The sequence below is a fragment of the Simochromis diagramma genome, unplaced genomic scaffold (genome assembly GCF_900408965.1).
Source record: "Simochromis diagramma unplaced genomic scaffold, fSimDia1.1 OVJJ01000682.1, whole genome shotgun sequence".
NCBI classification, from domain to species: Eukaryota; Metazoa; Chordata; class Actinopteri; order Cichliformes; family Cichlidae; genus Simochromis; species Simochromis diagramma.
Genome location: NW_024387359.1, coordinates 2,503,570 through 2,531,175, shown reverse-complemented (window position 1 = coordinate 2,531,175; position 27,606 = coordinate 2,503,570). Strand labels below are relative to the sequence as shown.

The window sequence follows — 27,606 nt, the reverse complement described above, 5'->3', positions numbered from 1 at the left end:
TCCTTCGATGAAAAATACCAACCAACATTACATGGTGGAACAATTGTGGCGCCAAATTCTATTTACAATCAGCTCATGCTATGCTTGTCGTATGAAACCAGAGCAGCAGATGGAAATGCAAACGTAGTTTTGTTCATACCTAAAATAAGAAAATCTTTAAATGTTTCCTTCAAAGTTCACGATCAACAGATTGTTTCAGTGTGTTTCCACATGCCTGTATTAAAAAACAAAACTCCATGCTGTAAACTTAAACAAGGGTTGTTCTAGCGTGCATGACCTCTTCTACGTGTCTGTGCGGTTAGGGTGTTTTAGTATGTTGGTGCAATCTGGATTTTCTCCTGTGTTCATTTGAAATCGGCAGGAGTTGTGACAGCTCATCTAGAATGTCACGGTTAGACTCTGGCAGGCCCTGAGGACTCCTGCTGCGTGAGCATGCCGCCTCTGATAATTTGTCTAGCAGTCTCTGTGATGACAGTCTGCCGGTCATACAACCTCAGAGTCATCCAGCTCTGAAACATGATGTGGAAAGGCAGCGTTAGGGGCTTATCAAAACCGCTGTGCTGCCATAACGTGAGTCTACAGAAGCTTTTCCTCTATTTATTTGTCTTGCATTCTTTTTACTCAAGCAGGGGGTGGGATTTACTGAATATGGAGGAATGGTGAAAGCAATGGAGGGCTCTTTGCTTTGAGAGAGTGGGCTCTGAGGTTGTGTGTTAGCAAAGCAGAAGGAGTTGGGGGAGGAGGGGGCTGTAGAGGGAGAGTCAGAATTTGGAGACACAGACACAGATGGAATAGTTTACCTCCTCTGGCCCAGACTTGACTTCCAATGTCTGACCTGTTGTAACCCACATTCTGTTCGCAGTACTCCTAGAGTGGCACAGACTTCCCCACTGGTGTTTTTCTAGGACTGCTATGCTACTGCCCCGTCCCTCCCTTCTCACCATACCTGGCAGGGGCAACACCGTTAGGTGTCTACAGCCGGGAGAGGCTCCAAACGCCAGCCAAGGCTTCTCTCAAATTCATTAGGACCCCCACATATGCACGCTGACACACAAACGCACACCCAGACTGAACTTCAAGGGGGCTTCTTGAGACTAATAGGAACTACAGATTTTGTTATTCTAAATCTCTTGCACACAGACACTTTGCTCACGTTCAAACACATGGTATTCATTTCAAACCCTCACTCTGTGCAGTTAGACTTTGAGATCTTTGGTGAAAAACAGAATATGAGAGGAAAACACACAGTCAGGCCTGATTTCCTGATGGCCAATCTGGTGGCTGTGGCTTGAAATCCCAACGTGACACACATACACAAGCACACAACCTGAACTTTCACACACATTTATCAGAACTTGGAGTGAGCTTTAGATCTTATAGAGTTCAGGTTCATCTGTACAAGGAAGGATTTTGTTTTTCCATTGTCTCATGTTTGTTGCTCCTGATATTATGTTGTCTTTTAGCGATAGTCATCATAATATGAATGAAATAATAAAACATCTTTTTTCTAGTTAGCCTGTCATGCTTAAACTTCACTGTCCACAAAATGGTGTGTACGCCGGACTGCTTCTTGGGCTCTGGGAGGACTGATGTGCTCACGTACTGCTCAGAGTTTCTACTATTATTGACTGCAGTGAACAGTGAATTTAAGTTATAGACCAACGATGTGGTACTTTTCTTTTCTTGAAATCAGCATTTCTGTTAACAGTTGGACAAGTAAGTTTGTTCATGTATTAAAGTAGTCTAACCAGAGAAAACAAAAAACATGGACAAAGATTCCCTGTCAGAAAAATGAAGCCACTGCGGAAGTGCCTTAAAAACTGCATTCTGTCTTAAAGCCACCAGATGGCGATAGCTGGGGTTGCAAACAAACGTCCAGCCCGAGCCTTTTCCTTCCATAGAAAGCTATGGGGGTGGGCGGAGACAAGGCTTTCTTTGTTGACCTTTTTGCTCATACCATGTTTTGCTCATTGACTTGTCAGTCACAAACCATCTGCCGATGAGTCAGTGGTTTTACACTCAGACCCACCTCTTCTTGTTACATCAGTTTTCTTGCAACCAAGATGTTGATGGCGGAAAACGGTAATCTCAAAAAATGGGAATCCAGACACCAGTGGCTGACATCATATTACTTTATTACTGTCTATGAGTATAACACTATAATCAGCAAGTTTTAACTAAAAAAATAACCAAAAGCAACATTTAAATGACAATTTAACCGTCTTCCATTTAATCTTTTAAATGTCTTCAAATTTTAAAGAACTAAATAGTCATTTTTAACATAATTGTGTCAGGCCAGGGTCCTTCTGTGTGGAGTTTGCATGTTCTCCCCGTGCTTGTGTGGGTTCTCTCCAGGTACTTCAGCTTCCTCCCACAGTCCAAAAACATGCAGTTAGCGGGGTTAGGTTAATTGGAAACACTAAATTGCCCAATGCAGGAGTAAATGTGAGTGCGAATGGTAGCCCTGTGACAGACTGGCGACCTGTCCAGGGTGTATTCTGCCTCTCACCCTAAGACAGGTGGGATAGGCTCATGATCATGCTTGACTTTGCTTTATTCAGTTGCATAAATTGAAATAAATGAACAATGTCTGGATTCTTTCCTAAAAGATGACCATGAAAGAAGAAAATGAAAATTTTCCGCTTATTTATCTCGAATAGTGTCAAGCTCACTGACCATCCTTTGTCATCATCCTCTGCCAGCTCCTCCACGTCCTCCTGTGGACCCTCAGTGATGGCCGATGACAGCTTGGACTTGAAGCTGTTGAGCAGGGCCAGCGTCTACCGTAAAGATCAGACATCATTAAAACACACGTTAACAACTACAGAATTTACAGTCTATTTCAATTTCAGTAATTTAGTGCAACATATTGTGCCCTCTTGCCTGTTCTTCTCTGCTTGAGCCTTTTTTCAGTTTTCGGTTCTTGAGCCCTTCATATTTCTTTCTTCCTTCCAAGTACTCAGCCACAGCTTCACTGGTTGGCTTTTTCTCCACTTTAGAGAGTCAAAAGAGACAAAGTAGACAGCTGTTATAGCAGCAAAGCAAGAAATCAGACAAATCTTAACTAACAACTTGAGAAATCTCTGCATGTCCGTACTTCCAACTGTTCTTTACCTATCTCAACAACTGTTTATCCAAACCACTTCAAGCTTGCAGGCTGTGTTGCCAAGGAAATGAGTTAAGTGCACTGCCAAGTTTGAGCTTGTTTGGATGAGCGACTCTGGCCTGAGGGAGCCAGAATGAAAGCCGGCCAAGAAGTTTTAACTTTTACAAAATTACATTATTTGGATGGTCTAAAATTCAAACTGGTTCATGCAAAGATAACTGGAGAGGTTTTTAATAATAGTCTTTGTTTTCCTCTTTTTGACCACTTGTGAAACTGTTCCTAAACTGAACAGAATTCAGGGATGTTTTACCAGATTTAAAATAAATGAATAAATATTTATTTTTAGATGTTCAGTTTTAAGTGTAATTAACTGCTACTTAACAAACGACAGGTAAAAAAAAAAAAAAAAACAGAACAAGAGCAGCAAGAAAACATAAAAGGAAAAGCCTTCACAGATGCTGCTGTACATGCTCCATGACCATGAATACCAGAAAACTGAAAAGATAGTCCGTCCATCTCAGACTGTCATGCTCTGTACGTATCCATGCTATTGCTCACCATCACAAAGAAGGAATTAAATAATCATCCCTCATTTTTTTCCTGATCAAACATGACATACGTAACGAGCCTTAAGATTTAACCGAGTCAGTTAAATTTTAGCACAGATTAGAGCAAGTGTGAACCACATTCAGCTGATTTGAGAGCAGTGAAGGTCACTTAACTGGTCCTACTGAAATATTATCAAGGAATTAAAAAAAAATCTATTATTATTATTTTTTAATGATTATAGAAGGTGACAAATGTAAGGAAAATAGTGGTTTGCACAATCTCCAAGTGTCTGAACCTGTTTGAAAGGACTGAACAGGAGTACATTTTAAAATTATTTTTTAAATTAAGCAGTTTATTTGAAGATCAAAAGCTCTTTTTAAACTTTTGAATTCAAATAAGACAAAGAGACTCATTATTTTATTGTTTTATTATTAGCGTATCCTCCAGTTGATAATGAAAACTATAAATGTCGAAATACTGCACTGACTGTACTTAACAGCCTTTGTTGACTACAAACAGAAACTGATACAACTGTTAGGCTACTTCAAAATATCCATCCATCCATCCATCCATTCGCTTCCACTTATCCTTTTCAGGGTCGCGGGGGGTGCTGAAGCCTATCCCAGCTGTCATAGGGCGAGAGGCGGGGTACACCCTGGACAGGTCGCCAGTCTGTCGCAGGGCCAACACACAAGGACAGACAACCATTCACACTCACATTCACTCGCACATTCACACCTAGTGGTAATTTGGATTATCCAATTAACCTATCCCCACAAGCTGCATGTCTTGGACGGTGGGAGGAAGCCGGAGTACCCGGAGAGAACCCACGCAAACATGGGGAGAACATGCAAACTCCACACAGAAAGACCCCGGCCTGATGGTGGAATTGAACTCAGGACCTTCTTGCTGTGCGGCAACGGTGCTAACCACCGTGCCACCGTGCTGCTACTTCAAAATATACTAGACTAAATTATAACGTATGTGGAACTTGACTTGCAGGAGTCGGAGATTCTTTAGCTAATCATCGCTGATCTCTAATGTGGAAATAAAGCTGCACTGAAAAGAAGAGAATTAATCATGTTGTTGATTCATTCTTTTTTGCTTTTTTCTGTTTCACATCACTGGCTGGACAAAACCCATGAAGTGGAAAAAAAAAACAAAAACACTTAATAAAGCTTCTTAAATGTAAATATTTTTATTTTTCATAATCTTCTGAACACTGAAGCAGTTTTAGACTGCAAGTCAGACAAAACAGCACCAAAAATGGTGTATAACGATGCCACCCTGGATTTTTACTTCTTTATATGTTCTATGTTTTGTCTAATTTACAGACATAAAATATAAGTGAGAGCACAACCAACTGAACTAACTGATAATGAAGATATTCCTTAGTTTCATCTCTAATACAAATAAAAGGAAGGAAACTAGACTGTAGCCGTCTAGTGCAACAGATGTACTGTATGAGCTGTGTGTGTCACAAAGTACAGACAGAGAGGGTAAAATCACAGTATGCTGGGAATACTTTTCCACCAAACTGTCCTCTCTGCAGTATGTGTGAAAAATTCTCTCATCGTGAATAGAAGGAGAGACAATCAGCGTGCTGACATCGGTGTCTCATGCAGTTAATGTGCTTCTGTAAATCTCAGAGTTCAGGCGTACAGTCTGTGAAGTCACAGAGTGGCAGACAGTGAGCACAGTCTGCTGGCTGTCTGAGCACTTTCTTTCCACAACAAAATGTGATGTCACACACAGACACAAGCCCCAGATCACCGTCACCTCACTCGCCAAGCTGTGCCACTCCTGACTGGATGCTCTGACATATTCAGCTGCACTAAATAAATGATGCAACAGAGAAAACACACGAGGCCCCTGCTTGTCATTTAGGAGAGAGCTGCTATTTTATGAGTTCATGAGACAACATATTTCCCAAAATAAACTAACAGAACAACAAAGAACTTAAGGCAGGCATATGAACCAGACCTTACTGAAAAGCTTGTTTAAATGACCCAAGCATGCACAACTAACTAGAAACTATACCAACTGAAACCCTTAAATATCCTCCTGAGAACCAGGCTGTTCATTTATGTCCTCTGTAATGGATATTTGTTTTTGGTCTATATCTTTTGACTTATTTCAGGTAACCTACTAAGTCCTAAAGTACTAAATAGAGGAGCTTTCCATTGATATCACATGTGTTTGAGTGGCGTCTTTTAGCTGTAAAAGAAGAAAGAAATCACAAAAAAGTGCAATGGGGAGATTCCTTTTTCCTTGGTTCTCAGGATGATATGATTAAAAAAAATAGAATAACAAACTGGACAGGTCATGTTTCATGTAAGTCATTGGTCAATCTTGGTTTGAATAAAAGACAAATACAAATGTGTTATAACTACAAAAAGAAAAAGAAAAAAAACTATTTGTGTGTCTTTAAACAATAATTCATTATGCACTTTGAGAAAATTAGAAGGAGTTGCTCCAAACCAAATGTCAGGACATCGCCCTCCCTGGGCCTGGGTCTGCCGGAGGTTTTATCTTGTTAAAAGGGAGTTTTTCCTTCCCACTGTCACCAACTGCTCAAAGGGAGTTGTCTGATGTTTCTCTCTTTACTTTACAATATAAAGCACCTTGAAGTAACTGTTGTTGTGATTTGGTGCTATACAAACAAAAACTGAACTGAATAATGTAACTTGCTTCGTGGTACAGTACAGCTGATTCAAGAAGTGAGTGCTTCAGTTTTGGTGAGTGAAATTCTGGTGGATCCTTTGCAAATAACGCCAAATAAGAAATCACTTAATTTCCAAACCAAATGCACACAGATCACAAAAAAAGGGGGGAAAAAAATCAAAGTATAACACTTTCCCCCACTTGACTGGTGTCATTACTGAAGTCTGTTGTGCTGCTTAGAGGGGCAGCCCTTTTTCTGACTTGATTTATGACACAAACACGTGATCTTCCTCCATCTCTTGCCCAGTCACCTCTGCTGCAACCTATGACATGCCGGATGCTGACTGATGATGCCCTGAGGTCATGCGCGAAGAACACACATCCCTTCTCCAGCTGTTGTCACTGACTATCCCTGAGTTTGATGACATTTTAAATTATATTCCTCCCCTTTCCTGTCACCTGGGATCTAGAGAGCTACAAATCAAGCTGCTGTTATAGCAACCGAGGTGTGTTGTGGACGACAAACGCCCCTTTTACAGGATCAAGTTTTCCCCATTCTCTGTTAAACAATCAGGAGTTTTTAACAAAGTCAAAGTGGCACAATAAGAAGTAATAAATACAGGTAGTTAAACTGAGTAAACTGTGTAAACTTAAAAGCTGCTCTGCTGATTGTTTAAAAAGAAACACAAAAAAACCTCTCTGAAATGAATTTTTAGATGGCTTTGTGTTGCTGTTGTATAGATGCATGACACATGCCTTACTAAAGTAACCACAATTCAGTGATATACTGCCTTTTGTGATTCATAAACAAAATAAGCAAGACATTACGAAAACTAAAGGGACTCCATCATTGAGAGTCCATGCAAGAAGTGATGTGCTTGTGATTTACTTGCATCACTTTGTAGCTGATGATTGGTAACTAGTGGACATCCCAGGCTCCTGTTGCCTAGGTAAGCCTCTAATTTATACTACTCTATCATATGTCCCCTACTGGCAGGTTTCAGAGTCGTTGGCAATTCAGATTCAATTCCCTGACTTGCATTGCTCTGTACCTGCTGGTTGCTAGTGAACATTTTTGTCTCGAGTTGCCTAGGTAACCCTCTAATTGGCAGTAGGTTCAATTGCTTGCCTCAAAGCAGAGAAATTTTTAAGTGGCAACATAATGTTTCTAGTGGTTATGTTGCCCGTTGTCACTGAATGTTATCAGTTTTCTGTGTCCTCTGGTCACCATGTTGTACTTGTACTTGCTTCCTGGGTGTCATTGAGATGACATAATAGATGTTTTTACTGTAATCAAACAGTAAAAACATCTAATTTGATCGCATGCTATCAAATTAGGAAAATATCTGACTAAAAACAAAAAACAAAAACAAGGCAATAAGTTACCTTATTTTATCTGAGCAGTGCTTTTGAGGGTTTAAAGTGGATGAAAATAGCAGAGATGTGTTTTGAAAAAACAATCAAGCTGGTCTAAGACTCCCAGTTGATCTGCTGAGCAGTTAAAATAATAATTCCAATCACAGTATTTGGCATTTCATATTGCATTCAATTGATACATGTCCTAAAAATGAACAACATGACTGACAAGCCACCAGTGTAATACAACGCCAGGAATACACACGCAGACCTGTATAATATCTAAGTGGGATACAGTATGCTGCCACATCATTTTAGAGGGTTTTGAATGGACAGTAGGTTCAGAATGCCTCTCTTATTTTTGGCTCTGGTACCCAGTGGTCATGCCAAGAAAGAGAAATCCAGACTGCAGGAACATGCTATAATTTCTGTGAAAGCTGAAGAGAAAACTGAAGTGATGATTGTGATGAACTAAACTGTGTGTTAAAGGTGAATTCTGAAGAGACGGTTTGCATTTCAGGCCAATCAAGTTTAATGCCAGGCACAACGGTGAGTGAGGATAATGAATGGACACAGAATGACATCAGGCAGGCATGCAGATCAAGAATCATATACACACTGATGGTATATTTAAGGCTGAAGAATATGCATTTAAGAATATTTTAGTGCAGGCACAATAAATTACTATTATTATTATTATTATTTATTTTTTTACATTTATTCTATGTTATTTCAAGTATTCAATTACTTGCAGTAGAATAATCTTTGATAATCTTAACTGCCTTGTAAGTGATAGTAAACTGATCATCTCTAGGACTTTCCACTGTCAGCTGCAGAAAATGGGAATTTGGAGATGCCATCATGACGTTCCTGTTTTGCCATATCTCAGATGACATAATTTACCAAGAACATATCTAGTGGATTATATGACAACCCCCCCAATGATTTGTTACAGATGCAAAATAATTCAAACAAGCATCATGTGTTCACTGAGTCAGCACTGACCAATTAAAGAGACATGTGAGCGAATGGCACCAGACGCTGACCTTAACAAAGTGGTCAAAGCAGAATCAGGAGAAAATTTTTAGCTTAAAGGGATGGCATTGTTTCTGTGTGTGCGCGTGTGTGCGTAGCCCTTATTGCTGCACAGCTTCTCCAGTGAGATGAGATAAAACAAAAACCTCACCACAGTGCTCGTCTGTGGCTGAGTGGAGTTACAAGATTTACTGCATTTAAGCAGACATCCGTCTCCCCTGCAGCGGCCATTGGCCCGTGACATCTATCCATTCCATTTAATGGAATTAACTTTTGTTTCCAACACAAAAATGTAACGAGGAACTCTTTAAAAGAAACCCCTGCCTCTGGCTAAGCTGACAGGAAAGAACAAAACAAAGGCCCCTGGCTGAATTTAAATACCTTGTAAGATAATAGAGGAGATTAGGCTACTCGCCATTAGGTATAACAATGCAAGGCTGCTACTGTCTCAACACCTGAATCAATAAGTGGATTTTTTTTTAGAGACTACGTCTTCTTGAGTGTTAGAACAGAGATATAATTGAGAGCAACTCAAATGTAGAGAAAGCAAAAGAATTGTAGTTAATGATAGTATTGGAGTACAACATCGTGACTGGATCTTGTCCTCTTTAATCTAAAATCATTCCGCCAATTGGCAGCAAATAAACATTAGGGTCTGTGTGTCTACTTAAAAGCATGACTCCATCAGTGTTTGTGGAGACAAAAACAATGTTTGAGCAACAAGAGCTCTTCGTGGACTTTTGTAAATTTTGGCTGGTGGTAATCCCACACTTAGGCTGCTCCCTGCAGACACCCCCTGTAAACCACTTTGTTTTGTTGCACAACAACACACACAACCTCAGGCTAACCTCTGTGTCTGAGTGGGTTTTGTAATTCTCAAAAATGCGTTTCAGCGTCAGCAAAAATCCAGTGATTGACGGCATTATGACAGACTGGAGTGTGGTGAAGACCAGAGGAGATTTGGGGGCAGATTTGTACAGAATTTAGTTGGGCCAAAGCTGCAAACTAACAAACACATTGGGTTTGATGTGCAACCATGGCGGCCACTCAACAATTTTTACCCATGCAATTTTCAGAAAGCTTCAACACAAAAATGCAGGCCGTTTAGGTGGTGGGGGGGAAATAGACGTCTGCAACTAATTGACAAAATCAGAGGGTTGCCTGTCTCAGTGTCCATTAGCAGAGAATGTAGCACAGACCACCCTCCTAGAGACTTACTTCACACTTAGATCTACTTTTAAAGATCATTAAAAAAAAAAAAAACATAAACCTATAAATATATATTATATACATATGATATACACCCACTATATCATCTGCCACCAATAAATGTAAAATATAATGGGTTACACCAGGACACTTAAGAGTGCATGTAGGGGATTAAACATTTGCACACATACCCTCCTTGACTTCATCTTTTGCAGGTTTTGAACTTTCTTCTTTTCTTTGCTTTATGGCCTGCAGTTCTTTCTTCAACTGTCGCGCCTCTTTCCGTAATTCATCACTGTAAATGGAGAAATACAGTTTTGAGATCATAAACTCAACGTATACATCTGTTATAAAAGGAATACACTTGTTAACAGACGAGAAGAATCCCAGAGCGGCAGGCCCAAAGAAAAAAGTCATCCATTACAAACAAGAAGAGAATAGTTTGAACAGACATTTGGCTCCACTGGCTTCATCACAAAACACACACAAGGCATACTTTTTTTTACGTTTTAAGAATATTAAATGTCTTTATAAACAAGTTGCTACTTGTCATTATGGTGGGCACACATACGAAACACAGAATAAAGAAGGCACGTGGAAAAGCTGGTGTTGGTTCAGTAAACAGAAAACACTTTCCTCGAGAGTTTGTGCCCTTAGTTGCTTGTTTGAAGTCTTACTGAATGCAACATGATGTTCACTTTTTAAATTATAGTTCCCATTTAGAGTCAAACAAGACGCTAGCCTGCAAACGACCAGCGTCCCCCGATTCCTCAGTCAAATCGGTTCTTCGCTCATCTGATCGTGTTTCAAAACATCCAAATGGTGACAGCAAAATCACTCAACTTGACACTTCAAACAGGACTTCACTAACCAGTGGATGATGTCACAGTGGGTATTACCCATCTTTTTATTGTGGTCAAGACCAAAGTGGCGAGAGGCGAGTCTGGAATTTGAACTTTGGTCTCAAGTGAAGATCAAGAACTCAAAAATTTAATCCCAGGTTGATTTAGACACTTTCCAAGTCAAGTCACAGGTAATAACTAACAAGAACCATGTCAAAGCCAGTCAGTCTAAAGCCAAAATCATCTTCCTCTTTTTTTCGACTGCTTCCTTTAGAGATCTGCTTGCATCTCACCCTATCACTTGCATCCTCCTCTGTCACACCAACCAGCTGCATGCCCTTCACTACATCCATGAACTTCCTTCAGGTCCCTCTCATTTCTTCCTGCCCGGCAGCTCCAGCTTCAGCATCCTATGTGTGTAATATATTCAGTCTCTCTCCTTGACACATGTTCTAAATGTCTCACTCTCTAACTTTGTCTCCAAACCGCTCAACCTGAGCTGCTCAAGAACCAAAGCTGTGTTTCAGACCATAAACTCATCCCTTTTGCGATATAAATGGAAAGTGATGAATGTCTGGGGTTGGTTTTTAAAACTGATTTACAGTACTTTTTTTTGGGGGGGGGGGGCAATCTAAAGCTAAATTTGACCTCAACAAAATTTGTTAATGAGGTCAGTATCATGTTCATATTTGTACAAAAGAACATGCACATATTTAATTTAAATATAAATCAGAGCACTACACAAGTTGTATGAAGTTAAATATGAATGTTTTTCGATACATAAAATACACAATGCTCTGAGTGGCAGAAGTAATAAAAAACTTTATACTTCCTCTGCTCAAGTGGCACTGCAATAACTATCCCAGGCACTCCTCTCCTGGCTAGTCACCCTTGTAAAACCTTTAACTGGATGACAGAGGCAGGCCAAGGCACATCCTCACTTCCTTAACTCCAAGGTGGTGTCCTTTTTGGCAGGCGGCCTGAAGCCCAGCTCATACAAGGCCAGCAATGCTGATTATTGTTCCCCATCATATGACTGAGACTTCTGCCAGTTACAGAGCAGATATGTTATGTTAAGAAATGATAATATTTTTGTACTGCCTGACAGCTCTGTTTTCATCCCATTCACTTGCAGAGCCACAAAGCACAGGTAAGCTGCACAGTCTGGGCCCCTGGCCTAGAAACATCTGAGGCATCTCCAGACCAAACAATGGCTGCTTTTGTTTCCTACATCTGCTTTTCTGGACAGACATTCATTTATATCCTTTCTCGTTCCTTTTATGTGGAACTTTGATTCTTGTGTTTGTAGCTAGTGCTATATTTGTTTAATTCTCTGACATTGTCTGTGGCAAAGTACTGAGGCATCAAACTGAGTGATATTTTAACTGTAAGTGGCTCAGCAAATATTAACAGCTGTGTCTGACTTGATGTCATGTCTCTTCCTTGTTAGCTTTCCTGGTTCTTCTGAGGATACACATAAGGAATCAGTCAGACATACAGTTGTTAGTCCTCTATTTTGAGGTCAGTATCAAAAAAAAAAATTGCTTCAGCTGAATCCAAACTAAGTTGCCAAGGGTAGAAACTGGTTGGCAGAATCTGCCTATGCGAGGATGTTGCTTGCTCAGCTCAGTCTAAAGAAAGAATCAATAACAACAAACCTCTTTTCTAAGACATATTTTACATAAAGCATTGTAATGCGACACAGATGTGAAAACCCATAGGTGGGCAAAGAACGTAATAATTTGAAGACTCCAGCTGCCATTCACACTCCCACATGATGAATGGGTTTTTGTCTCTCTGGTGGTACTCTTTGATTAAAATGATAAAAGAAAACTCTCCATCCACGTTACTGCAGAATTACTGCAGTAGGTGGCCAGTTAACTATTTTGTTTTTTTTAAGGTGATGAAGGCAGCAACAAACCTTTTTAATACCAACTGTCAGATTTAACAAAGATTGTGCAAATGCAAGCTGAGCTCCAATAATTTAATATTGCACTTTCATTAAGATGTTTTAAAAAAGTCACACACACAACAAAAGAGGGTTTAACAGCCTTACTAGTAGTACGGATCAAGTTTCAAAAACATGCTTGATCCTGCTCTTCCCATTTATGCAATGTTCTAGCAATTTTTTGTACTTCTTGGTAACAATTTCAAAACTTGTCTGCTATCATCTGATACGATTTGGGTACAATGGCTAATACTTGGGAATAATATTGGTATCGAATGTAGCCAGGGACTAAAACTTTTGTTCCGTGTATTGACTATTTCACTGGTACTGTCTAACCATATTCAGGAAAGGCATGCAAGGATTGAAGGATGCTGGTGCTAGGATTGCTAATGTTTATCAAGTAAAAAAAATATTAGACTTTTTAATTGAAATTAGCTGCTAGGAATATATACTGCTGTGGACACTGAAACATCACAGGGTTGACCAGCTGAAGATTGAGGTTTTAGCCTCTTTAGCCAAACACTCAAAAAAGTGAATTTGGGTGGTTCTTACATTTAGAAGAGTCTAAATTGTAATTTAATTAGTGCTGTCAGCGTTAATCTTGCTAAAATGACGTTAACGCCATAACTGCATTAACGCGGCAAATCTCCGTTAACAAGTTACCACGGTTACAGCGAGATTAACGCTGATGGCACTAAATTTGATCAAAAGAATTTTATGTTCATATGGTGAATCATATAAGATCTTGTTGAAATGACATGATACAGTCTTGCAGGAGTGGTTAGTTGCCTGGACACGATACCACAAGATCACATGAGATTTCAAACCAAAAGAAAATCACTGAGGTCATAAGAGGCAGAAAAGCCTACACACACCACGTGTATGCTATCATTATTGTATATAGACAGACATACAGACATACATACATACACACACATATATATAAAAAAATCTATGTCTATCTATATCTTTCCTTGTTATTGTGTACTTGTTGTAAATAATCATTGACAGCTCGGTGGTGCACTGCTTAGCACTGTTGCCTCACAAGAAGAAGGTCCTGAGTTCAAATCAACCATCTGGCCTGCATTGGTTCTCTCCGGATACTCTGACTTCCTCCCACAGTCCAAAGACATGCAGTTAGTGGGGTTAGGTTAAATGGTAATTCTAAATTACCCATAAGTGTCAATGTGACTGCAAATTGTTCTCTGTGTTAGCCCTGCAATAGACCGGCAAGTTTTATGTTATCCAGACTCAAATTTTTTTTAACATTTCAAAAAATAACTCTTTAAATGAACTTAATCATGGAAAGGATTTCAGCATTAATAAATGGCTTTCTATTAGCAGCAACTACTTTTGTTGGACTAATGTAATTTGCATGGGTTAAACTAAGTTGGACTCAACTGCATTAAATAAGTTGATTCATCATAAATTGGTCCAACTGAAGTACATTAAGTTGGAATAATAGAACTGCATAATGCTAAAATAAAGCAATTTAATCACGTGGAAATCCTTTCTATGATTTATTTAATACTTTTTTTTTTGAGTGCACCTAGTCAACACAAATTTACCTGCCTCCAAAAAGTCACATAGGCTGCAGGCATGTTGCTTTTTACAAGTTTTTGTTATTATTATTGTTGTTGTTATTTTACTAGTGGCAGTAGCCATCTTTCACAGCTCACTGAGCTCAGGTGACCATTCTAATAGTAAAGACTTGTTGGCAAAGGCTGTGCAGTACACTATATTATATTATCCTTATACAGAAGCTCCCCATTCATTTAATAGTGAGGAGATTCTGTAGTTTTGGCAGTACTGATGATCATACAGTTGGGATTTCCAAATGCCCTTTAATCTTTAATCTTGTGGGTTTTATAGGAACATCATCCCTGACACTTCTCTGGCATTAATGGGCATTAATAGGAAGGATTTTGCAAGCCTATTTTTGAGTAAAGAACACACTGGACTACGTGATCATTTTTGGCCTGCCTTGACATGTTGCCATTAGGAAAACAGGAGATGTATCCAAGGCAACAGCTGAACAATCAGCCCCATAACCATGGTGCCAATAAAGAAAAAAGGGCAGAAAGGACAGGAAAAGCCCCACCAACACCTGTTAGGACACCCCTCGGGGCTCAGCAAATTCCTCCCAAGACCCTCACATCATAACACAACAAACTACTCTGTTTCTACACTTGTTGCCCAGTCCGAATCACAATGTTTTGTCTAATGTATGTAAACGCATGTTTTAGTCATAGATTTTTTTTAGGCAGCCAGCATTATCAATGTTAAGATGGACATTTATAACTCAGGTTCAGCAAAAAACAAGGAAAAAAACCCAAAAGAAAATAACACTTTAACAACACTTCATTTATTGCAAGGCAAGAATAACTGAAGAAGAGAATAAAGGATAGACAAAGCACAGGGTAGCTCCTTCTTGTCCCATTTCTGCAAGTCTACCCATCCCTTTACTCAATAAGGCAATCTATTTGCCAGCAGGAGAGACGAATTTAACAATCATTTTAAAAAAACAAGGCCAATCGGAGAGGCACTCATCTGTTGTCATTTGTTGCCAGATAAACAGACCAAAACTGGCAGGACTAGATATATTATCAATCTTTTTTGTGACTCCCTACTAGCCCCTGCGGTCTGAGTGTACTTTGGGGCTGCCAGCTACTGTCACTCCTTCTGAAAATTCAAGAAATGTGAAAACCAGAGAGCTGTGGATGATTAACTTTTCATAAAGAAAGCATATGAAGTGATTGGCAGTAGACCAAGTACTCATGATTCCGAACCTTGCATTTAATACTCCAGTGTCTGGCAGGAGTCTGAGGCTGACACAGGAATTTGACAACCTTAAAAATAGTAAAGTGATGACTGTATCAAAAATTCAATAGTTTTTCCAAAATAGACAAGCACGCTGTGCTATTCTTTTTTGGATTTCTTTGTATTCTCATCTTGCCTTCAAATGGCTTTCACGAAATGTAAATACTGACAGAAATCAAACAGTTTTCACTTAAAATGTGGCCACAGCGTGATTAAGATGGGTCAAAAGTATGTCTAAAAGTAAAATTTAACACCTCAGAGTTGTTTAGAGTAAGTACACCACAAGGGTGGCAGCAGCAGCTTCTCTTTGCTACGTTGGATTAAATCCAGTCTAATGACTGAGCAAGTGATGTGGATGAATGTGCTAGAATAACAAGGTGGCTGGGTGAACTCCCCTCGGGGGGCACTCCATGGCTTGGTCAAAAGCCAAGGAGAACTGTGAGCTGGAGTTGAAGAATCTAACCTCAACACAGGAATTTGCAGGACTTTGCAAAGTGATCTAGGTCAACACAGTGGACCAAGGTTCCTTTTTAGAGCGCTTCACCTGCCTAATTTCTGAAACGATGCTTTAGCCTTCATCTAATCAGTTATGCTGGAAGTAACTCATTAATGTCACAGAGTATTAACTGTATGATTTATACTTAGTTTCACATTTTCTACTTCACTTAAATATTTTGACATAAATGTGCAGTATCAGATGATGATGTCGATTTCAGTCCAAGCCTCACTTTTGCTTTTTATTCACTTTGAATTGTATAAAACAAACAAAAAACAAAAAACCCTCAAAACTTCACACATCTTAGATATGCATTGCTGTATGGACCTGTTTCCAGCAAGCAAGTGCCCCATATGGTGCAGACATGCTACAGTGGTCCAGAGATGTGTAAACCTGGCAGTTCCAAAACATACACAACTCTGCTGCCAAGAACTGGATTATCTCAAGCAGGTTTCTGTACAAATGCAGCGCTGAATGCTTTCATGATCTCTGAAACCTTTCCCTGAGAACGCACTGGGTTATGACCAATGACAAGAGACAAGTGCAGCCAATTAATTCACAGTGACATACTGTCTGCAGCTTGGTCGGGATAATTAGTGTCTGATGTCTCATTTAAGGTAAACTGTCCACAAGGCTAAGGGAATGCTTTCTTAAGGTGTTTTAAATACTGAAAAGATGTTTGAAATGTGGAAAGAGAAACAGACCCAACGTGGCAGAAGACCAACAGATGAAGAATAGAACTACAGGGGCCGGTCAATTCATTAGTTAGTCAATCAACGGAAAGCGAGTCAGCAACTCGTTTGAAAAATGATTAATCTTTATAGTCGTTTTTCAACTAAAACCTTCTCCAACATGAAGATTTGGTTTTCCTCTGTTTTATATTAACGTAAACTGACTCTCCCACAAACATTTACTCTCAGGTTTTGGAAAATTGTGGTAACATTTTATAGACTAAACAACTCAACGAATTAAGAAGACATTCACAAGATTAAAACACACACAGCTTTGATTAGAGCACGTGGCAGAGTGCCAGAGGGAACATAGATTTTTCTTTTCTCTCGAGGAGTTTGACACTATGATAACTTGAAATTATATATTATATACAAATTCACTGGTTCCATGTCCTCAGATGAGAATATCTCCTGGTTTTCTTTTATGATGTTAAAATTTCTTTGGGCTGGGAATGTTTGAAAGGAACATTAAACATTAATTTACAGCCAATATAATATACTGATATTGGCATACTCTTATACTGGCTGTAAAACTTTCATTTTGTAATATAGTACAACACTCAAAAAAGATGCTTGGGTAGCTTCAGAAATAGTGTCATTAAACAGAATGTCATACAGAATGGCTTCAACTTCTTTGTTTAAAACACACTTAGTATTGTCTGTAGCACACGTAGGAGAGTTGCATCACAGAGGAGCAGTGTGCTGATGAATACATTTTTTACTACCCCAAAACTGCTGCTGGAATTGGGCCCCAAAATCCAGTATTCTTACACTCTAAAGAAGAAAATCTACATCATAATCAATATTGAAAAGTCACTGTACTGGATCCTTTATTTTCCTACATTTATTCACACCTAAATACATTTCTATGTATCGTGTGTATACACCTACACTAAAAATACACACAAGTCCCTACAAAATGTAATTTTAATTAGAATATTCTACAGATGACATGAAAATGAAAATCTGGAAGACACACTGAATTTAAAAAAAAAGTCATTCCATCTGTATTATTAAGTCACCAAATACACATAAGTGATAACAAGTGGAATAAATAACAGGATGTGCTGTTCTGTCATTATCTTCGGTCTGCTGTAACTAAAAAGCCATTACCAGAAACAGCAGAGGGAGCCAGGCCATGCTGGCAGAAGCAGCTCACCCTGTGTCCCACAGCCATATGGAAGCGTTTTGCTTCCCCAGTCATGCCCCGTCGGGTTTAACAAAAGTGGCGACTACCACATACACTGCTTTTGGGACTTCATTCCGTAGTGTCTTTTATAAAACACCCCCCACCTTCCCACTCAAGACAAAGAGGCCCACTTGAAAGAGCAAAGGCACTTGATCAATAGTAACATAAAGGGAGTGTCAAACTGTAAGTGTAAAGGCTTAAAGAGAGGTACCCACAACATCGACTACACAACAAGTTGAGGCAAACTCTGAGAGAAATGAATGTGTTTTGATCAATTGTATCCTTAGTTTTAAAGTTGTATTCACAGGTAAACTATTATTTGGAAACTTAATGCTGAATATGAACAAGTCCAAGCATTTTGCAATGACGGAATATTGCAGTGGAATATCATCTGGCTCCTGGAAAGCAACTTAAGACAGTTTTTACATCAAGTCAAAACTATTTTGGATTCATGCACGCTCCTAATTTCATGGTTTTCTCAGCAATAGGGGGAGCTTTGTAAAATTTACTCCATAAGTCACTACAAACCTGTATATCTCTCTCTCACATACTCACACTCACACACATAGCAACTACAAAGGAATTAAATGAAAGACCAAATAGCAGAAGTCATGCAGCAGTGAAGGCCATCAGACAGAATGGAGATTAGTGACTGCTGTTAACATCCTGCCTCCTTTTTCCCAGGTGACTAGATAGCAGTTGGTGTTCTTCCTTGCGGACAAAGTAGCTGAAAGCCCAAAGCAAAGCAACGGTGGGAGAGCAAGCTCACCCTGCAACAATGCCCCCTTTGTCCTGTACTAACACTGTACCTACCAGCCTGCTCTTTGATTCCCTGCCAAGACAAACCACTGTGTTGGGTTACAGTTCTTGTAGCAAAACAATCTGCGCTTGTGTTTAATATACTGCAGTCTGCCTGCATTGGGCTGGCTGTCAGTCAGGGCACGCACACACGCACACACACACATCTGACTGGGGGCCCACTCTTTATCCTATTAGCACTAATGAGAGAGGGGTATGTTGATTATGTGTGCTGAGAGCTACCTGTGAAGAGGATATTGTGGAGAGATAACTGTTAAATCACTCTCTCCATTCTCCACAGGTCATTTTCATCCAAATATTATCACACACACCATCACTCTCACCTCCATTGCGCTCATACGGCTGGCTTGGACAGACGTGCTGTTTACTGCTAAGTAAGCAATTCGTGTTGAATGCCAATTTTCCTGCTTCAAAGAGCAGAGTCCTGATGTTGGTCCAGTGAGAAACAACGGAGACGTGCGAGCTTTGGTGTGTGTGCGTGCATGTGTTTGTGAGAATGTATCAAAGTAAGTGGGTGTGTATTGACAGAGCTGGAGGTAATGTAAAAAAAACAGGTTAGACTCCACTTCATTGGGTGAGAACTAAATAAATCATGTTGGGGAAAAAGTAGGAGAACTGGAGATAAGGACTTCTAGTAGACAATTTTTCTTGAAGAGCCACTGCAAGTTTAGTGTACTTGTCACAAGGAGGCTTTGAAATCAGTTGTTTAATGTCTCTTTGGCTCTGAAGAGAGTTTCGTAACAAGTGAAAAACACTTATCAGTTATACAATATTGGGTATTCTAAGTTTGGGCTTGTGCTTAAAGTTTAAATGTGAAGTTAGCTGTATCATGGGAAAAGGAGGATCTAGTGGTTTGTTTGGAGCTTTTCAGATACTATTGACTAGGACTTTATGGTCTGAAATTTCTGAATTCTGACCTCAAAGTTTTCCACGGCAAATGTAAAGAATGAAAATGGCTGTGAGCAGGAACTTTAAGTTCATCCACTGCTACTCATGGAATCAGGGTGCACGATATTAGTCTTAGTTTCTTAATAAGAACTTCAAACTTCCATCATACTTCTTCAAGCAGGATGTCTAAAATGTATGGCTTCCAGGTTATATCTAACAGCATAGGAGCAGGAAGATTCTTCAGTCTCTGCTACTTTGATTTAGACCATTCTTTTTAGTCTGTCTTGTGAATCGCCCAACTTCAAATTTCCAACAAAAATTCATAGAGTATTCCCTAAATAGGAGCAGTTTTTCCATAGCTTGAGTTTCTCTCGCTTCATAAAAACTGTATGAGGATGATTCTTCTTTATATCTCGTGTGTGAACTTCATTGATGCTTCTAGTTAGGGCTGCAAATGTTCTGACAGACACACAGCTGTATCCTACAGCTGTCAGCTTTGTGTTAGGACTCTGCAAACTGAAGCCACTAAAGTGGACGTTTGGAAATATTTATGGTGCCTTTTGTAAACAAATGGAATTATACAATTCCACTACCAGGATATAGCCATACTCCATGACATGTATTCACTATGTTAATGTGGAATGAAAGTTATCCAGATTAAAAATCCAAACATTTAGCATTAACCAGTCAGAGTGACCCACCCTCAAAAAACCCTCGAAGACAAATGCAAACAAAGAGTCACACGTTTAAAACACAAAAAGATCCTGAATTCGCTCAAACACTGAAATGAATACCTTTGCATTTACGCATCAAATCAAACTATCAAAAAACTTCACACACAGATTTATTGACATTTAATGTATAACAACTGGTTCAGGACTGATACTTATTGTTTTAAGTATTTAACTGCATTGTTTTTTGTTCCATCATATTTTTTTGGTCCACAACCACCTCTCCTTTTTGAGAGGAAAGGTGGTTGAGAGGTGATTTAACATTATGCGTAGGAAGAGACAAGCAGACATAGTGTGCCTTCTTGAGAAAGAGAGAAAGCACGTTTGCCTCTATTTGTTTGTGGTCCACACCTGCTCCCATGGACACTGTGGAAAAGCTTATAGGTGAGTATAAGAGAGCTGCGCATCGTTCAAGAATACTGTTTTCTACTCCTGCTGGCCAAAACAACCCTCAGGTCACAACAGCTCCTAGTGGGCAGCCCACTGAAGCTCTTGTCTAAATATGGTCACTCCTGACACTGGAAGATCAAGAAAGAGATTACCATGAAGATAAACTACAGAGGAGGCTGTGCTTGTCTTTTATATAGACTGTGGTTAAAAAAACAAAACGACAACAACAACAACAAAAAGACTTCTGGAGCAATGTTCTTCGGACAGACAAGGTCAAAGTGGAGATTATTTTAGTCAAAAAACAAGCACAGCATATCAGCGCAAACACCTCACACCAACTGTCAAGCAGGATGGGGGAGGCCTGATGATATATACTTGTTTTGCAGCTAGAGGATTTGGGCACCTAACAATCACTGAGTAAACCATAAACTCCTCTGTATACTAACATACTCTAATGTCAAATGCGAGGCCATCTGTCGACAGCTAAAGCTTTGCTGAAACTGGGTCATGCGACGGGACAGTGATCCCCATCACAGCCGCAAATCTACAACCGAATGGCTGAAAAAAAAAAAAAAAAAGAAAGAAAAGAATCAAGGTGTTGCAATGGCCCAGCAAAGCCCAGACCTCAATCTGTTTGAAATGCTGTGACTGGATCTTAAGAAAAACGTGCATAAACGAATGTTTGCAAACCTCAATGAACTGAAGCAATGTTGAGAAGAGTGGGCCAAAATTCCTCCACAGCGATGTGAGAGATTGATAGGGTCAAACACAAAACAATTATTTCCAGTGAATGCTGCTAAAGCTATGATCGGGTGTACTAACTATTTTGTAAGACTACACAGGGTCCTGTAAAAATGTATTGTGATAACGTATTTGTAATTTAACTCATTTCAAACCACAGCTTCAAATATTCACTGGATCCAGCTTTTGAAACTGGATAAATCACTACACATGAATAAAAATAACCAAGTTGGCCCTATTACTTTTTTCATAACTATTTGGGCTCACTTTTATCTAAAAATCGAATAAAGATTAAGGTTCTCCATCTATTTCAGGTTAGAAATCTCTCACATTAGAATGCTTAAATACATCTGAGGAATATTTTAAATAAATCCAGTTAATATATGCCTGTTAAAGATAAATGTTTTGCTACTAATGACTTAAAAAGGGGTATCTATTATGCATTTTCTTATCTTCTGTGACATATATAGTTACAATGGTGGGTGCTCAAATTAAACATGACTAAAGTTTCAAATAGTGACGCCAAGGTATGAACCACTCCTCCCTACATGCCTCAAGTGCCTCAGTCTGGAAACCTTCTTTCCAGTATGGTGAGCAAGTCAGCATCAAAGTGGCTGTAAGGGTGGCACTAAAGAGGATCTAAAATAGCTCACGAACAAGTAACACCAAATCTAAATTGTTAAATATACATTAATTTGTACAACAAAGTCCTCCAGCAATCCAACCACGACTGCATCAGAGAAACTGTAGCATGACTGTTCAAGAGGATTTGCTGCTGCAGAGAGGCACTAATTAATACGAGCTAATGATTGTTTCTACTGTGTCTAGGCCACTGAGCTGTTAAAATATTATACAAATCCTTCTCATCTCTCTTGAATTTGTTCTTGTTGTCATGAAATTTCAAGATTAGGTCAAGGTGGAGCTAAAACAACGACATTTTTCTAGTAAAGATGCTAAAGGTTTACCATTTCCTGCTTCTCATAAACTGAAATTTGGTGCTTTTATTTATCACATCTGAATGAAATTTGTGGGTTTCAAATTGTTGTTTATCATTGTGTTGCACTGCTATGTCTTTAGGAATCTCAGACTAACAATTACCTAATTGAAAAAAGAAAAAATATGCAGCTATAAACATTGAAAAGTAACATTTTGTCTCTTGGACTTACTAAATATTTTCCTTGTCAGAAAAATAAAAGTTACAATAACAATCAGCAATAGGTAAGGTTTAGCATCATCTATATATTACATAGTCCAATAGCTCCCCCACCAGGATGTCACACCACATTACAAGTTCAACAACAACCATAAGACGCTGCTGAAAAAACTATGAAATACTATTTTTTTGTTTTTAGCAGCCATGTAATTTTAACTACACACAACAGTTTTTAGTGGTAAAATTTTTCAAAATACATAATTTCAGAGAGATCATTATGCAGTAGCTACATTTTAAATTTTTCTAGTAGTTTAGTTTAATTTATTTGCAGCAGGGTTGCAAAAAACCAAACAAACAACCAAGGAAAAAAAAACACACCTGCGGCTCATCTTTTTTTCTTGCTCCTCTTCAATGGGCTCTGCCACTTTCTCTCCACCCTTTTCCTTCTTTAGCTTTTTACTTATGAGCTCTCTGATCTTCTCTTTCTTCTCCGAGTCATATTCCTCATCTGTGTCCATGTCGTCCTCAACATCATCGTCAGCTTCGTCACCTGACTGGAGAAACACATCAAACACTTAATGCTGATACTTCGCCTCTGAGTGCAAATGGAGGAAAATCTAAAAGACTTACCAAAGCTGCATCACCAGATGCAGATGCTTTTTTCTTCTTACCCCTGTGAGCAGAGCAAACATAGGTTCAGACTTTTTAATAATTCAAATTTAAAAAGGAAATTAAAATAGTTTTATAACTATTAATGAATTACTTATCAACTGCTGGAACAGAGCTCAGTCTGGGATCATCTTTCAAAAGGTCATGGCTGCTTTTGCTTTTTCCCTTGAATGTCTATTTAAAAAAAGAAAAGAAAAATGCCCAGACAACAGTTATTTACATGTCTATGTACTTTTTGAAATTTTTTAATATTTCTAATATACACCTAGTTATGATGTGTGAGTGGCACAAGAGTAAATGTCAGAGGTGCCCACATATAATGGTTTTATGATCCAGTACCTGGCTGACTTGGTTCACCATCTCCTCATCTTCTTCAGCTTCCTCTCCAAATGATAAAAGACTGAAATTCCTACAAAACACACCAACATGGGTAATTGCAGGGAAATAACATATTGTTATAAATCTTTATCAATAACATTATTGGCACTAAAAATAAATTAAACATGTAGCAAACAGTAATGAGTTTAAAGAGGACCTATTAAACTTTTTACCTCTAGTTCAGGCTATCATTCAGGTTCTTCAAAGAGAGGCCAAATATACTGGACCTGCCAATCTTTGCATTCAGGTGTTTTAAGTCACATTGCCACGGGTGTATGTAAGCCATGCAGTCTGCCTTCACAACATTTGTGAAAGAATGGTCGCTCTAAAAAGCTTCATGACACGGAGCATAGACCTGAATTAGGATCAGCAAGTTAGTTTGTGAAATTTCTTCCATCCAAGATATTCCATGATCAATTGTAAGTGGCATTATTCCAAAGAGGAAGGCTTTAGGAACCACAGCAACTCAATCACAGCGTGGCAGACCATATAAAGTTACTGAGATGCTGAGGCACAATGCATGTAATCATCAATGCTCTGCTGACCTAGAAACTACAGAGTTCTCAGCCTCACATCAGCACAATTATGACGTGCTACTGGCTTCGTGGCATGGGTTTCAATGGCCGATCAGCTCCTGTAGATGTAGCGTGTAAGTAGCCAGACACTTTTGTCCATATAGTGTGTAAACCAGAGCCAAAGTTTCAAATAATAATAATAATGATAATGATGTTAGCACAGGTACAATAAATCCCTAGGAGCCAAGAGACCAAAAGCAGAGGTTTCATACTGACCTAAACAATCTGTGTGAATATATTGTTTTCTAACATTTTAACACCAACATATACACAAAACACCAAAGATCAGGGATAGCAGCACATACACCAATCAGGCATTATGGCCACCTGCCTAATATTGTGTCGGTCCCTGACTCGACAAGACTGCTGAAGGTGTGCTATGGTATCTGGCACCATGATGCTAGCAACAGATCCTCTAAATAGAATTTGGATGCCAAGTCAACACTTAAAACTCACTGTTGTGCTTCTTGTCCTCACACCATTTTTGAAAAATGAAACAGGCCTGATTGTAGGTGTAAGGCAGGTAAACGATGCACATCCACGTAATTCATCAGACCAGGCCACCTTCTTCCATTGCTCTGTAGTTCAGTACTACTGCTTGGTGCTTTCTGTGGTGGACAGGGGTCAGCATGGGCATGCTGACTGGTCTGTGCCTATGCATACACAACTGTACAGTGTATTGTGATTCTATCAGAAACAGCAATACATTTTTGGCAGTTTGAGCTACAGTATCTCAACTGTTGGATTGAAACACGGGCCAGCCATCACTCGCGCCTCAATAAGCCTTATAAGCCAGGCCGCCAATGACACTGACCACTGCATATTTTTCCTGCTTCTAACATCAATTGGGGGGAAAAAGTTAATTTTCTGCCTAACATATCTCACCTACTAACATGTGCCATGATGAAGAGATAATCAGTGTGACCACTGTCAGTGTTATGCCTGATCGGTGTATGAGAAGCATAAACAGCAGCTAGAGTGGACACTTTCACTGTTTGTAAACACTTGATTTCACTTCAGAATAACTTTGTGGTCTATGACCTCTGTAGTCTTCTGGCAGGTGATAAGCTAAAGGAGCAACAACACTGGGGGTAACTAAAAACATTGGCATATAGAATGGGTTACCTTAAAGGTTCAACCTTTTTTACATAAATGATGAACCATAGACCAAGGCTCGGTATAAGACTCAGTATAAGACAAATGAGTAATATTTTACATTGTGAATCATGCAAAGCTACTCTAGTAAAGTGCAAGAAAATATATATCTATATATAGATATGGAAATAAGCATAATATATTCCCTTATGTACAAAAATGCAGGTGCTCCTGGGTACAGTCTTGATCTTGTTTCAATCAGAAAGACAGATGAAGGCCGAGCACTCACTTTGTGGCTTTTGACTGTGATTTCTTCGTCTCTTCTTTATCCTTTTCCTTTTTGAGTTTCTTTATTTCACGAGGTATGATGTCATCAAATGGAGAATGTAACACCTAGGACAGACAAAAAGAAAAGCTTAAATTACAGGAGCTAGATAAACATATTACTGAGCAGGTAAAATAGAATGAACTAAAATACCTCAGCAGATTTGATCTTGTGAGGATTCAGAGGTCTTTCCTCACCATCACACTCAACTTCTGCTAATCTGAGCATGTTATACACGGTGTCTCCAGTGACCTGGAGTGGGGATTGCAGAAAATAGAAATGGTCAGGCACACTCTTAGCACATCCTGCCTGGAGAAAACGCCACTCATCTTGGTATATTCATATATTCATTGAAGACAGCATTCAATCATGAATACAGATAGAGAATAAGTCATCATGTTCTTACAGATTTACCTTGCCAAATATGGTATGTTTATTGTTGAGTTCATCTGCACGTCCCAAGGTGAGAAAAAACTGACTGCCATTGTCATGTGGCCCTGCATTTGCCATGGCAACCAAACCCCTCCGATTGAAGCGCAACCTAGAGTGAAACTCATCCTGAAAGGCCAAAGAAAGTTTAGAAGACATCGTATTTTAGTGTCACCTGCTCATAGGAATTAGAAATCCACTTCAGAATTAAAAATAAAATGAGAAGAAAAGCAGCCTCACCTTGAATGGTCGGCCATAGATGGACTCTCCGCCTGCCCCTGTCCCAGTAGGATCTCCCCCCTGAACGATGAAATCAGGCACCACTCTGTGGAACACTGTACCATCATAATAACCTAGAAGATCAAGACATACTGTATACTAAATAAACAATAAGGCAACAACAGTTCCCTCAAGAAATGTGAGCCAACAAGGACATTTAAATAAAGACAGTGCTCAGCTGAATATAGTTTCTGGGATTAAATAAAGTCTTATGTACACTCATAACAGCCATTTCTCTGCTTACAAGAATTATACAGGTAACGATGGCTAAGACTCAACATTTATTCACATTTAGTCCATCAATAATCTTCAAAATAAGATAAAAACATGACACTTACACGCATCATGGCCTAATGCTTAAAGAGGCTAGTTTTACCAAACCAATATATTTTAAGGGCACGCCTGGAATAATTCGGCCTAATTTAGCGCAAACTGAATTTGACGTTGTTCTCCAGTGGTTTCTGCACTTCCTTGGTGAATTCTTACCTTCCATGCACAGCTGCACGAAGTTCCTGCATGCTTTAGGAGCCTCCTTGGACCACAACTCAATGTCAATATCACCTGCTGTTGTCTTTAACAGGACCTGCGAAAAGACCACGAAATTATACATTCAGAGCTAAACAGTGTTAGGAGTGGCTAGCTATTGGTGCCTACAAATCCGCAACATTATGCACGAAAAAACTGAAGTTCAAATTGTAAACTGGCGCTTACCTTCCCATTTGTTGGTGGCTCTTGAATGTAAATGTTGCTCATCCTGCCGCTACGTTTCTGTTTTGTTAGCAGAATAAAAAATATATTCTCACACGATCTGAACTTTGGGTTCCTCGAAAATACAGATAGTAAAGTTTGTTACAGTAGGTAACTTTAAATGTGATACATTTCACATTTCACTCTTTACAGCCATATTGGCGATACATGAGTTGATTGTTTACTTCCGAGAACATAGGGGGTTTCGGTTTAATTATTGATTTTCTGTTCCGTTTTTTTCAAAGAACGTCACTTAATTTGTTTTTTTTCTGTTTCCATAAAATATCTAAAAAACTTTTATTCGCACGCGAATCAAACTCCGAGAGTGTTGATGACAAAACAATCCAAAACTAGCTCGGTACTTCACCCCGAGAAACAGATTTTTGGATCGCTCCTAGTGCGCTATCACAACAGCCCCTCTGGAAACAACAAGTTCCGTGTA

The 27,606-nt window shown here is 39.2% G+C and overlaps 1 protein-coding gene across 1 annotated transcript in view; it reads right to left on the bottom strand.

Moving 5' to 3' along the window:
* Window positions 1–27,357, bottom strand: part of cwc27 (CWC27 spliceosome associated cyclophilin) — a 29,900-nt gene extending 2,543 nt beyond the window's left edge. Inside the window, exons 1-13 of the mRNA XM_040007212.1 lie at window positions 27,129–27,357; window positions 26,904–27,000; window positions 26,379–26,491; window positions 26,124–26,267; window positions 25,863–25,961; window positions 25,674–25,777; window positions 23,676–23,745; window positions 23,431–23,510; window positions 23,298–23,340; window positions 23,046–23,221; window positions 10,111–10,214; window positions 2,884–2,993; window positions 2,677–2,780 (exon numbers count right to left, since the gene is read on the bottom strand). Of these exons, the coding sequence (XP_039863146.1) occupies window positions 2,677–2,780; window positions 2,884–2,993; window positions 10,111–10,214; window positions 23,046–23,221; window positions 23,298–23,340; window positions 23,431–23,510; window positions 23,676–23,745; window positions 25,674–25,777; window positions 25,863–25,961; window positions 26,124–26,267; window positions 26,379–26,491; window positions 26,904–27,000; window positions 27,129–27,170 (1,286 nt within the window). The 5' untranslated portion in view covers window positions 27,171–27,357. The remainder of the gene's footprint in view (window positions 1–2,676; window positions 2,781–2,883; window positions 2,994–10,110; window positions 10,215–23,045; window positions 23,222–23,297; window positions 23,341–23,430; window positions 23,511–23,675; window positions 23,746–25,673; window positions 25,778–25,862; window positions 25,962–26,123; window positions 26,268–26,378; window positions 26,492–26,903; window positions 27,001–27,128) is intronic.
* Window positions 27,358–27,606: the final 249 nt, after the last annotated feature.